Source organism: Pyrenophora tritici-repentis, chromosome 3 (assembly GCF_003171515.1).
Source record: "Pyrenophora tritici-repentis strain M4 chromosome 3, whole genome shotgun sequence".
NCBI lineage: Eukaryota > Fungi > Ascomycota > Dothideomycetes > Pleosporales > Pleosporaceae > Pyrenophora > Pyrenophora tritici-repentis.
In genome coordinates, this window is record NC_089392.1 from 1,144,267 (window position 1) to 1,160,554 (window position 16,288).

The following is a 16,288-nucleotide window of genomic DNA, read 5'->3' on the forward strand; positions in this document are numbered from 1 at the left end:
GTATCGAAACAGTTTGCACTCAACGAACAGACAACCTCGGCCCTGCTCGGACCCTGCAACGATGTATTTCAGACGCGTCCTGTGGAGCTTATGCTTGCCGCTCTAGCTCATTCTTTTGCTATTGCCTTCTCCGACCGAGCTCCGCCCACCATCTTTAACGAGAGCCACGGCGCGAGCCTTGGGATGCCGGCATTGATCTCTCTCGCACTGTGGGATGGTTCACGAGCATGCTCCCCATTCAGGTGCCGAGTCACACCAGAGGCGACCTGCTTGAGGTCATCCGGCACACCAAAGATGGCATGCGCAAGTTCCCTGACAACGGCCGATCCTATTTTGCCTCGCGGTTTGCCGATGCTGACACTTCGGATGTGTTCGCGTCCATGTTCCCTGTGGAAGTAATATTCAATTATCAAGGCGTGTACCAGCAGCTCGAGCGCACAGACTCGCTGTTCAAAACCCTGCCAGCTCCGGACGGATGTGAGCCAGCATCGATGTTAGAGGCCCGAGGTTCGCTTTGTTCGACGTATCTGCGGTTGTCGAAAAGGGGCGCATGCACGTGACTGTTACAAGCGACAGCAAAGCGAAGCGCCAGCAGCAAGTAGCCAACTGGATCGAGCGCTACGAGATGGCCCTGGTTGAGATGGCGACTCTCCTGCAGAAGAAGCATAAGCAATGGACGCTGAGCGACCTGCCACTCGCGTTCAAAACCTACGAAGATCTGGACAGCTTCCAGAACGATACACTTGCAGAGCTTGGCGTCCAACCTGAAGAGGTCGAGGACGTCTTTCCGTGTCTGCCCATGCAGGAGGGGATCCTCATCAGCCAGAGCAGAGATCCAGATGCATATCGGGTATCGTCTATCTTTGAAGTCATACCGACGCAGCAAAACCAGGTCAATTGCACTCGGCTGCAGCAAGCTTGGGAGGCTGTGGTACGCCGGCATTCGCTATTGCGGGCACTGCTGGTCGATAACGTGCCTGGAAGTTTAGGAACCACGAACGTAGTGCTGAAAGATCCACAACCCAGCATATCATTCTTCCGAGCAGCGGGAGACACAGCAACTCTTGCCATGTTCCGCGCCCACCAGGACACTTTAGCTCAGCAAGACAGTGGCCTGCAGCATCGCATGTTCATTTGCCAGCTTGATAATGGAAAGGCCTATCTATGCCTAGATATTAACCACGCCATCTTTGACGCCCACTCTCGCGGCGTCATCTTGCGCGACTTGCAAAGTGCATACAGTGCCAACCTTAATCCAGACAGCGGGCGGTTCCGAGATGTCGTTTCGTATCTAACCCAACAGGAACAGGAGGAGACGCATGCTTACTGGGCAAGGTACCTTGATGGCGTCGAGCCATGCTTTTTCTCTTCGATGGCAGAGCCTCAAGATGTATGCTACAGAGATGGAACAGTGCATGTGCCTGACATTGACGCAAATGCCGTCCATACATTTTGCCAGACATGGGACATCACCATAGCTACTATCATACAGACAGCATGGGCCCTGGTCCTAAGCCGATACACTGGAGCGACGACCCCGTGCTTTGGAAATCTCTCCTCGAGACGGGACTTGCCGGTCGAGGATGTCGCCAATATCTTTGGCCCGCTTATTACAACGATTGCATGCAGAGTGCAGCTGGATGAACATAAGACTGTGATGGATGTGCTGAGGGCAGTGCAGAGCGACTATACAAACAGCCTGCCGCATCAGAACATCTCTCTCGCGAGCGTGCACAGCATGCTTGGGCTGGGGGCGAACGCTTTGTTCAACACAATCCTATCGCTTCAACGGATCGATGACACAATGGCTGTTAACGATTCTGAGATTGATTTCCGCGGTCAGAGCGGATCGGATCCGACTGAGGTGAGTTCATGTATGAGCGGTGATGCATGGCCCCTTACTAACCTGCTGGATGTAGTATGCTATTAACATAGGGGCTGGATACAATCGCTCTGTGATGGAGATCGAAATCCATTATCAGACCCGCTGCATTGACGATGCCCAAGCCGCCAATCTTGCAGAGAGCTTGAGCCAAGCGATCTATGGCATCATCACAAAAACGACATCCACGATAGGCGACCTGCAGATCCTCTCAAAGAGACAGCAGCAACAGCTGTGGAAGTGGAATGGAGAGGTTCCTCCGGTGGTGGAGCGGTGCGTGCACGAGCTGTTTGTGGAGCAGGCGCGGGCACGACCTGACGCGGCGGCCATCTGCGCGTGGGACGGCGAGATGAAGTACGGCGAGCTGGACGAGCTGTCGTCCAGGCTGGCCGGCTACCTAGTGGGTTTGGGCGTCGGGCCCGAAGCCATTGTTCCTCTGTGCTTCGAGAAGTCGATGTGGACGGTGGTGGCCATGCTGGCAGTGCTCAAGGCTGGCGGCGCCTTCGCTCCCCTAGACCCAGAACACCCAGCAAGTCGGCACGAGGAGATCTTCCGGCAGACTGGCGCCAGAGTGGTGCTTGCTTCGGCACAGCACTCGACGCTCTGCAGCGGCGGCAACCGCACCGTCGTGGTGGTCAGCGAGGCTGCCATGCGTGAGCTGCCCAGCGAGGCCAGCGAGGCCAGCACAACCGACAAAAGGACGACAACTCGCACAAAGGCACAGCCAGACAACCCTGCCTATGTGCTGTTCACGTCTGGGAGCACGGGAAAGCCCAAGGGCGTGGTGATTGAGCACAGGGCAATATTGACCAGCTGCTTGGGTCACGGAAAAGCCTTTAACCTTACAAGCGACTCGCGCTTTCTCCAATTCTCTTCTTACACGTTCGACGTTAGCATTACCGAGATATGGACTACGCTTCTAGTGGGTGGCTGTACTTGCGTCCCATCAGAAAGCGACAAGAAAGATGATCTTTCGAAAGCAATAAATGCTCTGGACGCGAATTGGGCATACCTCACGCCACTGTTGCGAAGCTTCTCGATCCAGAGCGCATCCCGGGATTACAAAATCTTATCCTCGGAGCAGAACTTGTAACAGATCACGACTGGAACAGATGGAGCCCTTATGCCCGTCAGATAACTGCATATGGTCCTACTGAGTGTTGCGTTCTTTGCACTTTCTACTCCGGTACTCTTGGCTTTTACACAGGCTTGCTCGGCAAGTCTGTTGCGTCGGTCAGCTGGGTGGTGGACCCCAACGACCACCACAAGCTGGCTCCCCTGGGCGCGGTGGGTGAGCTGCTCGTTGAGGGACCGATCCTGGCGCGCGGCTACCTGAACGACGCAGAGAAGACGGCGGCCGCGTTCATCGACGACCCGGCCTGGCTGCTGGAGGGATGCGACCAGCACGCGGGCCGGCGCGGCCGGCTGTACAAGACCGGCGACCTCGTCTACTACAATGCAGACGGCAATCTAGTGTACGTCAACCGCAAAGATGCGCAGGTCAAGGTACGCGGGCAGCGGGTGGAGCTTGGGGAGATTGAGCACCACGTGCGCGAGTGCATGCCGGAAGTAGGACGTATGGCGGTAGAAGTGATCATGCCGGGAGACGACAAAGACAAGGCGACGGTGGCTGTCTTTGTGGAACAGAAAGAGGAAGAGGTTTCCGATGGAGACGGCTCCTCTGCACGCGTTTTCTTCCCCTCCCAGGTGGACAGCCAGCTCAGCGAGCGGCTGCCTAGCTACATGGTACCCGGAGTCTACTTTTCAGTCGCGCAGCTTCCCATGACAACGTCGGGTAAGACAGACCGCAAGCGGCTGCGCGAGATTGGGGCTACATTCTCAGCCCAGCAGCTGGCGGAGCTGCGCACGCGCAGCCAGGGACCAAAGCGGCAGCCGTCGACAGACAAGGAGAAGGCAATGCAGCAGCTGTGGGCGCAGGTGCTCAACATCGACGCAGACAGCATCGGGCTGGACGACAGCTTCTTCCGCCTGGGCGGCGACTCGATCACAGCCATGCAGGTCTCTTCGACCGCGCGGTCGCTCCAAATCTCAGTCACTACAGCCGATATCCTCGAACAGAAAACCATTTCCCGTTTGGCTCACCGCATGTCGCGGAATCACTTCTCTTCCAATCTTGTGATGGAAGACCCAGTGAACAGGCACTTTAGTCTGACGCCGATTCAGGAGCTATATCTCCGGCTCGAGAGCACTGGCAGCGCTTGCTTTGACCAGAGCTTTTTCCTAGAGCTCAGCAGCTTGACAAACCTCGAATCGCTGCGCGCAGCGTTCAAAACCCTTGTTCGACGGCATTCCATGCTCCGAGCTTTGTTCAGCCAGACGGCTGGAGGTAGGTGGCAGCAACATATATCCGATCGCGGTAGTGCCTCCTTTACGGTGGACTATGTGCGGTGCATCGACAGCAAGGACGTTAGTGAAGCGATCCGACAGAGCCGAGACGGGCTGGATGTACAGAATGGTCCTGTGCTGGCAGCAGTCCTGTGCGATCAGGGTCAGCGCCAACTGCTGTTATCGCCATTCACCACTTGGTGATCGATCTGGTTTCGTGGCGTGTGCTTCTCGAAGAGTTGGAGGACCTGCTTCTCTCGCGGAAGCTTCCCGCTGTGCCCGCCGTCCCCTTTCAAGCCTGGCAGGCTCTCCAAACGGAACATGCTACCAAGCACAAATGCCCTAGTGGCGTGGCTCAAGACGAGGTGGCTTCTGGGGAGTCACTGTCCTACTGGGGCATAGAACCTGATGCTGTCAAACGCGGGAGTGTGGTATCGAAACAGTTTGCACTCAACGAACAGACAACCTCGGCCCTGCTCGGACCCTGCAACGATGTATTTCAGACGCGTCCTGTGGAGCTTATGCTTGCCGCTCTAGCTCATTCTTTTGCTATTGCCTTCTCCGACCGAGCTCCGCCCACCATCTTTAACGAGAGCCACGGCCGCGAGCCTTGGGATGCCGGCATTGATCTCTCTCGCACTGTGGGATGGTTCACGAGCATGCTCCCCATTCAGGTGCCGAGTCACACCAGAGGCGACCTGCTTGAGGTCATCCGGCACACCAAAGATGGCATGCGCAAGTTCCCTGACAACGGCCGATCCTATTTTGCCTCGCGGTTTGCCGATGCTGACACTTCGGATGTGTTCGCGTCCATGTTCCCTGTGGAAGTAATATTCAATTATCAAGGCGTGTACCAGCAGCTCGAGCGCACAGACTCGCTGTTCAAAACCCTGCCAGCTCCGGACGGATGTGAGCCAGCATCGATGTTAGAGGCCCCGAGGTTCGCTTTGTTCGACGTATCTGCGGTTGTCGAAAAGGGGCGCATGCACGTGACTGTTACAAGCGACAGCAAAGCGAAGCGCCAGCAGCAAGTAGCCAACTGGATCGAGCGCTACGAGATGGCCCTGGTTGAGATGGCGACTCTCCTGCAGAAGAAGCATAAGCAATGGACGCTGAGCGACCTGCCACTCGCGTTCAAAACCTACGAAGATCTGGACAGCTTCCAGAACGATACACTTGCAGAGCTTGGCGTCCAACCTGAAGAGGTCGAGGACGTCTTTCCGTGTCTGCCCATGCAGGAGGGGATCCTCATCAGCCAGAGCAGAGATCCAGATGCATATCGGGTATCGTCTATCTTTGAAGTCATACCGACGCAGCAAAACCAGGTCAATTGCACTCGGCTGCAGCAAGCTTGGGAGGCTGTGGTACGCCGGCATTCGCTATTGCGGGCACTGCTGGTCGATAACGTGCCTGGAAGTTTAGGAACCACGAACGTAGTGCTGAAAGATCCACAACCCAGCATATCATTCTTCCGAGCAGCGGGAGACACAGCAACTCTTGCCATGTTCCGCGCCCACCAGGACACTTTAGCTCAGCAAGACAGTGGCCTGCAGCATCGCATGTTCATTTGCCAGCTTGATAATGGAAAGGCCTATCTATGCCTAGATATTAACCACGCCATCTTTGACGCCCACTCTCGCGGCGTCATCTTGCGCGACTTGCAAAGTGCATACAGTGCCAACCTTAATCCAGACAGCGGGCGGTTCCGAGATGTCGTTTCGTATCTAACCCAACAGGAACAGGAGGAGACGCATGCTTACTGGGCAAGGTACCTTGATGGCGTCGAGCCATGCTTTTTCTCTTCGATGGCAGAGCCTCAAGATGTATGCTACAGAGATGGAACAGTGCATGTGCCTGACATTGACGCAAATGCCGTCCATACATTTTGCCAGACATGGGACATCACCATAGCTACTATCATACAGACAGCATGGGCCCTGGTCCTAAGCCGATACACTGGAGCGACGACCCCGTGCTTTGGAAATCTCTCCTCGAGACGGGACTTGCCGGTCGAGGATGTCGCCAATATCTTTGGCCCGCTTATTACAACGATTGCATGCAGAGTGCAGCTGGATGAACATAAGACTGTGATGGATGTGCTGAGGGCAGTGCAGAGCGACTATACAAACAGCCTGCCGCATCAGAACATCTCTCTCGCGAGCGTGCACAGCATGCTTGGGCTGGGGGCGAACGCTTTGTTCAACACAATCCTATCGCTTCAACGGATCGATGACACAATGGCTGTTAACGATTCTGAGATTGATTTCCGCGGTCAGAGCGGATCGGATCCGACTGAGGTGAGTTCATGTATGAGCGGTGATGCATGGCCCCTTACTAACCTGCTGGATGTAGTATGCTATTAACATAGGGGCTGGATACAATCGCTCTGTGATGGAGATCGAAATCCATTATCAGACCCGCTGCATTGACGATGCCCAAGCCGCCAATCTTGCAGAGAGCTTGAGCCAAGCGATCTATGGCATCATCACAAAAACGACATCCACGATAGGCGACCTGCAGATCCTCTCAAAGAGACAGCAGCAACAGCTGTGGAAGTGGAATGGAGAGGTTCCTCCGGTGGTGGAGCGGTGCGTGCACGAGCTGTTTGTGGAGCAGGCGCGGGCACGACCTGACGCGGCGGCCATCTGCGCGTGGGACGGCGAGATGAAGTACGGCGAGCTGGACGAGCTGTCGTCCAGGCTGGCCGGCTACCTAGTGGGTTTGGGCGTCGGGCCCGAAGCCATTGTTCCTCTGTGCTTCGAGAAGTCGATGTGGACGGTGGTGGCCATGCTGGCAGTGCTCAAGGCTGGCGGCGCCTTCGCTCCCCTAGACCCAGAACACCCAGCAAGTCGGCACGAGGAGATCTTCCGGCAGACTGGCGCCAGAGTGGTGCTTGCTTCGGCACAGCACTCGACGCTCTGCAGCGGCGGCAACCGCACCGTCGTGGTGGTCAGCGAGGCTGCCATGCGTGAGCTGCCCAGCGAGGCCAGCGAGGCCAGCACAACCGACAAAAGGACGACAACTCGCACAAAGGCACAGCCAGACAACCCTGCCTATGTGCTGTTCACGTCTGGGAGCACGGGAAAGCCCAAGGGCGTGGTGATTGAGCACAGGGCAATATTGACCAGCTGCTTGGGTCACGGAAAAGCCTATAACCTTACAAGCGACTCGCGCTTTCTCCAATTCTCTTCTTACACGTTCGACGTTAGCATTACCGAGATATGGACTACGCTTCTAATGGGTGGCTGTACTTGCGTCCCATCAGAAAGCGACAAGAAAGATGATCTTTTGAAAGCAATAAATGCTCTGGACGCGAATTGGGCACACCTCACGCCTACTGTTGCGAAGCTTCTCGATCCAGAGCGCATCCCGGGATTACAAAATCTTATCCTCGGAGCAGAACTTGTAACAGATCACGACTGGAACAGATGGAGCCCTTATGCCCGTCAGATAACTACATATGGTCCTACTGAGTGTTGCGTTCTTTGCACTTTCTACTCCGGTACTCTTGGCTTTTACACAGGCTTGCTCGGCAAGTCTGTTGCGTCGGTCAGCTGGGTGGTGGACCCCAACGACCACCACAAGCTGGCTCCCCTGGGCGCGGTGGGTGAGCTGCTCGTTGAGGGACCGATCCTGGCGCGCGGCTACCTGAACGACGCAGAGAAGACGGCGGCCGCGTTCATCGACGACCCGGCCTGGCTGCTGGAGGGATGCGACCAGCACGCGGGCCGGCGCGGCCGGCTGTACAAGACCGGCGACCTCGTCTACTACAATGCAGACGGCAATCTAGTGTACGTCAACCGCAAAGATGCGCAGGTCAAGGTACGCGGGCAGCGGGTGGAGCTTGGGGAGATTGAGCACCACGTGCGCGAGTGCATGCCGGAAGTAGGACGTATGGCAGTAGAAGTGATCATGCCGGGAGACGACAAAGACAAGGCGACGGTGGCTGTCTTTGTGGAACAGAAAGAGGAAGAGGTTTCCGATGGAGACGGCTCCTCTGCACGCGTTTTCTTCCCCTCCCAGGTGGACAGCCAGCTCAGCGAGCGGCTGCCTAGCTACATGGTACCCGGAGTCTACTTTTCAGTCGCGCAGCTTCCCATGACAACGTCGGGTAAGACAGACCGCAAGCGGCTGCGCGAGATTGGGGCTACATTCTCAGCCCAGCAGCTGGCGGAGCTGCGCACGCGCAGCCAGGGACCAAAGCGGCAGCCGTCGACAGACAAGGAGAAGGCAATGCAGCAGCTGTGGGCGCAGGTGCTCAACATCGACGCAGACAGCATCGGGCTGGACGACAGCTTCTTCCGCCTGGGCGGCGACTCGATCACAGCCATGCAGGTCTCTTCGACCGCGCGGTCGCTCCAAATCTCAGTCACTACAGCCGATATCCTCGAACAGAAAACCATTTCCCGTTTGGCTCACCGCATGTCGCGGAATCACTTCTCTTCCAATCTTGTGATGGAAGACCCAGTGAACAGGCACTTTAGTCTGACGCCGATTCAGGAGCTATATCTCCGGCTCGAGAGCACTGGCAGCGCTTGCTTTGACCAGAGCTTTTTCCTAGAGCTCAGCAGCTTGACAAACCTCGAATCGCTGCGCGCAGCGTTCAAAACCCTTGTTCGACGGCATTCCATGCTCCGAGCTTTGTTCAGCCAGACGGCTGGAGGTAGGTGGCAGCAACATATATCCGATCGCGGTAGTGCCTCCTTTACGGTGGACTATGTGCGGTGCATCGACAGCAAGGACGTTAGTGAAGCGATCCGACAGAGCCGAGACGGGCTGGATGTACAGAATGGTCCTGTGCTGGCAGCAGTCCTGTGCGATCAGGGTCAGCGCCAACTGCTGTTTATCGCCATTCACCACTTGGTGATCGATCTGGTTTCGTGGCGTGTGCTTCTCGAAGAGTTGGAGGACCTGCTTCTCTCGCGGAAGCTTCCCGCTGTGCCCGCCGTCCCCTTTCAAGCCTGGCAGGCTCTCCAAACGGAACATGCTACCAAGCACAAATGCCCTAGTGGCGTGGCTCAAGACGAGGTGGCTTCTGGGGAGTCACTGTCCTACTGGGGCATAGAACCTGATGCTGTCAAACGCGGGAGTGTGGTATCGAAACAGTTTGCACTCAACGAACAGACAACCTCGGCCCTGCTCGGACCCTGCAACGATGTATTTCAGACGCGTCCTGTGGAGCTTATGCTTGCCGCTCTAGCTCATTCTTTTGCTATTGCCTTCTCCGACCGAGCTCCGCCCACCATCTTTAACGAGAGCCACGGCCGCGAGCCTTGGGATGCCGGCATTGATCTCTCTCGCACTGTGGGATGGTTCACGAGCATGCTCCCCATTCAGGTGCCGAGTCACACCAGAGGCGACCTGCTTGAGGTCATCCGGCACACCAAAGATGGCATGCGCAAGTTCCCTGACAACGGCCGATCCTATTTTGCCTCGCGGTTTGCCGATGCTGACACTTCGGATGTGTTCGCGTCCATGTTCCCTGTGGAAGTAATATTCAATTATCAAGGCGTGTACCAGCAGCTCGAGCGCACAGACTCGCTGTTCAAAACCCTGCCAGCTCCGGACGGATGTGAGCCAGCATCGATGTTAGAGGCCCCGAGGTTCGCTTTGTTCGACGTATCTGCGGTTGTCGAAAAGGGGCGCATGCACGTGACTGTTACAAGCGACAGCAAAGCGAAGCGCCAGCAGCAAGTAGCCAACTGGATCGAGCGCTACGAGATGGCCCTGGTTGAGATGGCGACTCTCCTGCAGAAGAAGCATAAGCAATGGACGCTGAGCGACCTGCCACTCGCGTTCAAAACCTACGAAGATCTGGACAGCTTCCAGAACGATACACTTGCAGAGCTTGGCGTCCAACCTGAAGAGGTCGAGGACGTCTTTCCGTGTCTGCCCATGCAGGAGGGGATCCTCATCAGCCAGAGCAGAGATCCAGATGCATATCGGGTATCGTCTATCTTTGAAGTCATACCGACGCAGCAAAACCAGGTCAATTGCACTCGGCTGCAGCAAGCTTGGGAGGCTGTGGTACGCCGGCATTCGCTATTGCGGGCACTGCTGGTCGATAACGTGCCTGGAAGTTTAGGAACCACGAACGTAGTGCTGAAAGATCCACAACCCAGCATATCATTCTTCCGAGCAGCGGGAGACACAGCAACTCTTGCCATGTTCCGCGCCCACCAGGACACTTTAGCTCAGCAAGACAGTGGCCTGCAGCATCGCATGTTCATTTGCCAGCTTGATAATGGAAAGGCCTATCTATGCCTAGATATTAACCACGCCATCTTTGACGCCCACTCTCGCGGCGTCATCTTGCGCGACTTGCAAAGTGCATACAGTGCCAACCTTAATCCAGACAGCGGGCGGTTCCGAGATGTCGTTTCGTATCTAACCCAACAGGAACAGGAGGAGACGCATGCTTACTGGGCAAGGTACCTTGATGGCGTCGAGCCATGCTTTTTCTCTTCGATGGCAGAGCCTCAAGATGTATGCTACAGAGATGGAACAGTGCATGTGCCTGACATTGACGCAAATGCCGTCCATACATTTTGCCAGACATGGGACATCACCATAGCTACTATCATACAGACAGCATGGGCCCTGGTCCTAAGCCGATACACTGGAGCGACGACCCCGTGCTTTGGAAATCTCTCCTCGAGACGGGACTTGCCGGTCGAGGATGTCGCCAATATCTTTGGCCCGCTTATTACAACGATTGCATGCAGAGTGCAGCTGGATGAACATAAGACTGTGATGGATGTGCTGAGGGCAGTGCAGAGCGACTATACAAACAGCCTGCCGCATCAGAACATCTCTCTCGCGAGCGTGCACAGCATGCTTGGGCTGGGGGCGAACGCTTTGTTCAACACAATCCTATCGCTTCAACGGATCGATGACACAATGGCTGTTAACGATTCTGAGATTGATTTCCGCGGTCAGAGCGGATCGGATCCGACTGAGGTGAGTTCATGTATGAGCGGTGATGCATGGCCCCTTACTAACCTGCTGGATGTAGTATGCTATTAACATAGGGGCTGGATACAATCGCTCTGTGATGGAGATCGAAATCCATTATCAGACCCGCTGCATTGACGATGCCCAAGCCGCCAATCTTGCAGAGAGCTTGAGCCAAGCGATCTATGGCATCATCACAAAAACGACATCCACGATAGGCGACCTGCAGATCCTCTCAAAGAGACAGCAGCAACAGCTGTGGAAGTGGAATGGAGAGGTTCCTCCGGTGGTGGAGCGGTGCGTGCACGAGCTGTTTGTGGAGCAGGCGCGGGCACGACCTGACGCGGCGGCCATCTGCGCGTGGGACGGCGAGATGAAGTACGGCGAGCTGGACGAGCTGTCGTCCAGGCTGGCCGGCTACCTAGTGGGTTTGGGCGTCGGGCCCGAAGCCATTGTTCCTCTGTGCTTCGAGAAGTCGATGTGGACGGTGGTGGCCATGCTGGCAGTGCTCAAGGCTGGCGGCGCCTTCGCTCCCCTAGACCCAGAACACCCAGCAAGTCGGCACGAGGAGATCTTCCGGCAGACTGGCGCCAGAGTGGTGCTTGCTTCGGCACAGCACTCGACGCTCTGCAGCGGCGGCAACCGCACCGTCGTGGTGGTCAGCGAGGCTGCCATGCGTGAGCTGCCCAGCGAGGCCAGCGAGGCCAGCACAACCGACAAAAGGACGACAACTCGCACAAAGGCACAGCCAGACAACCCTGCCTATGTGCTGTTCACGTCTGGGAGCACGGGAAAGCCCAAGGGCGTGGTGATTGAGCACAGGGCAATATTGACCAGCTGCTTGGGTCACGGAAAAGCCTATAACCTTACAAGCGACTCGCGCTTTCTCCAATTCTCTTCTTACACGTTCGACGTTAGCATTACCGAGATATGGACTACGCTTCTAATGGGTGGCTGTACTTGCGTCCCATCAGAAAGCGACAAGAAAGATGATCTTTTGAAAGCAATAAATGCTCTGGACGCGAATTGGGCACACCTCACGCCTACTGTTGCGAAGCTTCTCGATCCAGAGCGCATCCCGGGATTACAAAATCTTATCCTCGGAGCAGAACTTGTAACAGATCACGACTGGAACAGATGGAGCCCTTATGCCCGTCAGATAACTACATATGGTCCTACTGAGTGTTGCGTTCTTTGCACTTTCTACTCCGGTACTCTTGGCTTTTACACAGGCTTGCTCGGCAAGTCTGTTGCGTCGGTCAGCTGGGTGGTGGACCCCAACGACCACCACAAGCTGGCTCCCCTGGGCGCGGTGGGTGAGCTGCTCGTTGAGGGACCGATCCTGGCGCGCGGCTACCTGAACGACGCAGAGAAGACGGCGGCCGCGTTCATCGACGACCCGGCCTGGCTGCTGGAGGGATGCGACCAGCACGCGGGCCGGCGCGGCCGGCTGTACAAGACCGGCGACCTCGTCTACTACAATGCAGACGGCAATCTAGTGTACGTCAACCGCAAAGATGCGCAGGTCAAGGTACGCGGGCAGCGGGTGGAGCTTGGGGAGATTGAGCACCACGTGCGCGAGTGCATGCCGGAAGTAGGACGTATGGCAGTAGAAGTGATCATGCCGGGAGACGACAAAGACAAGGCGACGGTGGCTGTCTTTGTGGAACAGAAAGAGGAAGAGGTTTCCGATGGAGACGGCTCCTCTGCACGCGTTTTCTTCCCCTCCCAGGTGGACAGCCAGCTCAGCGAGCGGCTGCCTAGCTACATGGTACCCGGAGTCTACTTTTCAGTCGCGCAGCTTCCCATGACAACGTCGGGTAAGACAGACCGCAAGCGGCTGCGCGAGATTGGGGCTACATTCTCAGCCCAGCAGCTGGCGGAGCTGCGCACGCGCAGCCAGGGACCAAAGCGGCAGCCGTCGACAGACAAGGAGAAGGCAATGCAGCAGCTGTGGGCGCAGGTGCTCAACATCGACGCAGACAGCATCGGGCTGGACGACAGCTTCTTCCGCCTGGGCGGCGACTCGATCACAGCCATGCAGGTCTCTTCGACCGCGCGGTCGCTCCAAATCTCAGTCACTACAGCCGATATCCTCGAACAGAAAACCATTTCCCGTTTGGCTCACCGCATGTCGCGGAATCACTTCTCTTCCAATCTTGTGATGGAAGACCCAGTGAACAGGCACTTTAGTCTGACGCCGATTCAGGAGCTATATCTCCGGCTCGAGAGCACTGGCAGCGCTTGCTTTGACCAGAGCTTTTTCCTAGAGCTCAGCAGCTTGACAAACCTCGAATCGCTGCGCGCAGCGTTCAAAACCCTTGTTCGACGGCATTCCATGCTCCGAGCTTTGTTCAGCCAGACGGCTGGAGGTAGGTGGCAGCAACATATATCCGATCGCGGTAGTGCCTCCTTTACGGTGGACTATGTGCGGTGCATCGACAGCAAGGACGTTAGTGAAGCGATCCGACAGAGCCGAGACGGGCTGGATGTACAGAATGGTCCTGTGCTGGCAGCAGTCCTGTGCGATCAGGGTCAGCGCCAACTGCTGTTTATCGCCATTCACCACTTGGTGATCGATCTGGTTTCGTGGCGTGTGCTTCTCGAAGAGTTGGAGGACCTGCTTCTCTCGCGGAAGCTTCCCGCTGTGCCCGCCGTCCCCTTTCAAGCCTGGCAGGCTCTCCAAACGGAACATGCTACCAAGCACAAATGCCCTAGTGGCGTGGCTCAAGACGAGGTGGCTTCTGGGGAGTCACTGTCCTACTGGGGCATAGAACCTGATGCTGTCAAACGCGGGAGTGTGGTATCGAAACAGTTTGCACTCAACGAACAGACAACCTCGGCCCTGCTCGGACCCTGCAACGATGTATTTCAGACGCGTCCTGTGGAGCTTATGCTTGCCGCTCTAGCTCATTCTTTTGCTATTGCCTTCTCCGACCGAGCTCCGCCCACCATCTTTAACGAGAGCCACGGCCGCGAGCCTTGGGATGCCGGCATTGATCTCTCTCGCACTGTGGGATGGTTCACGAGCATGCTCCCCATTCAGGTGCCGAGTCACACCAGAGGCGACCTGCTTGAGGTCATCCGGCACACCAAAGATGGCATGCGCAAGTTCCCTGACAACGGCCGATCCTATTTTGCCTCGCGGTTTGCCGATGCTGACACTTCGGATGTGTTCGCGTCCATGTTCCCTGTGGAAGTAATATTCAATTATCAAGGCGTGTACCAGCAGCTCGAGCGCACAGACTCGCTGTTCAAAACCCTGCCAGCTCCGGACGGATGTGAGCCAGCATCGATGTTAGAGGCCCCGAGGTTCGCTTTGTTCGACGTATCTGCGGTTGTCGAAAAGGGGCGCATGCACGTGACTGTTACAAGCGACAGCAAAGCGAAGCGCCAGCAGCAAGTAGCCAACTGGATCGAGCGCTACGAGATGGCCCTGGTTGAGATGGCGACTCTCCTGCAGAAGAAGCATAAGCAATGGACGCTGAGCGACCTGCCACTCGCGTTCAAAACCTACGAAGATCTGGACAGCTTCCAGAACGATACACTTGCAGAGCTTGGCGTCCAACCTGAAGAGGTCGAGGACGTCTTTCCGTGTCTGCCCATGCAGGAGGGGATCCTCATCAGCCAGAGCAGAGATCCAGATGCATATCGGGTATCGTCTATCTTTGAAGTCATACCGACGCAGCAAAACCAGGTCAATTGCACTCGGCTGCAGCAAGCTTGGGAGGCTGTGGTACGCCGGCATTCGCTATTGCGGGCACTGCTGGTCGATAACGTGCCTGGAAGTTTAGGAACCACGAACGTAGTGCTGAAAGATCCACAACCCAGCATATCATTCTTCCGAGCAGCGGGAGACACAGCAACTCTTGCCATGTTCCGCGCCCACCAGGACACTTTAGCTCAGCAAGACAGTGGCCTGCAGCATCGCATGTTCATTTGCCAGCTTGATAATGGAAAGGCCTATCTATGCCTAGATATTAACCACGCCATCTTTGACGCCCACTCTCGCGGCGTCATCTTGCGCGACTTGCAAAGTGCATACAGTGCCAACCTTAATCCAGACAGCGGGCGGTTCCGAGATGTCGTTTCGTATCTAACCCAACAGGAACAGGAGGAGACGCATGCTTACTGGGCAAGGTACCTTGATGGCGTCGAGCCATGCTTTTTCTCTTCGATGGCAGAGCCTCAAGATGTATGCTACAGAGATGGAACAGTGCATGTGCCTGACATTGACGCAAATGCCGTCCATACATTTTGCCAGACATGGGACATCACCATAGCTACTATCATACAGACAGCATGGGCCCTGGTCCTAAGCCGATACACTGGAGCGACGACCCCGTGCTTTGGAAATCTCTCCTCGAGACGGGACTTGCCGGTCGAGGATGTCGCCAATATCTTTGGCCCGCTTATTACAACGATTGCATGCAGAGTGCAGCTGGATGAACATAAGACTGTGATGGATGTGCTGAGGGCAGTGCAGAGCGACTATACAAACAGCCTGCCGCATCAGAACATCTCTCTCGCGAGCGTGCACAGCATGCTTGGGCTGGGGGCGAACGCTTTGTTCAACACAATCCTATCGCTTCAACGGATCGATGACACAATGGCTGTTAACGATTCTGAGATTGATTTCCGCGGTCAGAGCGGATCGGATCCGACTGAGGTGAGTTCATGTATGAGCGGTGATGCATGGCCCCTTACTAACCTGCTGGATGTAGTATGCTATTAACATAGGGGCTGGATACAATCGCTCTGTGATGGAGATCGAAATCCATTATCAGACCCGCTGCATTGACGATGCCCAAGCCGCCAATCTTGCAGAGAGCTTGAGCCAAGCGATCTATGGCATCATCACAAAAACGACATCCACGATAGGCGACCTGCAGATCCTCTCAAAGAGACAGCAGCAACAGCTGTGGAAGTGGAATGGAGAGGTTCCTCCGGTGGTGGAGCGGTGCGTGCACGAGCTGTTTGTGGAGCAGGCGCGGGCACGACCTGACGCGGCGGCCATCTGCGCGTGGGACGGCGAGATGAAGTACGGCGAGCTGGACGAGCTGTCGTCCAGGCTGGCCGGCTACCTAGTGGGTTTGGGCGTCGGGC

The 16,288-nt window shown here is 56.2% G+C and overlaps 1 protein-coding gene across 1 annotated transcript; it reads left to right on the forward strand.

Annotated features, from left to right (window-relative positions):
• Nucleotides 1-227: 227 nt before the first annotated feature.
• PtrM4_078130 (EntF, Non-ribosomal peptide synthetase module protein) lies at nucleotides 228-15,946 on the forward strand (the record flags this gene model as incomplete). The annotated part of the gene is made up of 8 exons (XM_066106315.1): nucleotides 228-507; nucleotides 582-1,864; nucleotides 1,920-2,971; nucleotides 2,995-4,229; nucleotides 4,355-6,525; nucleotides 6,581-11,188; nucleotides 11,244-15,851; nucleotides 15,923-15,946. The coding sequence occupies 8 exons, from the start codon at nucleotides 228-230 to the stop codon at nucleotides 15,944-15,946; spliced, it is 15,261 nt and encodes a 5,086-aa protein (XP_065963253.1).
• Nucleotides 15,947-16,288: the final 342 nt, after the last annotated feature.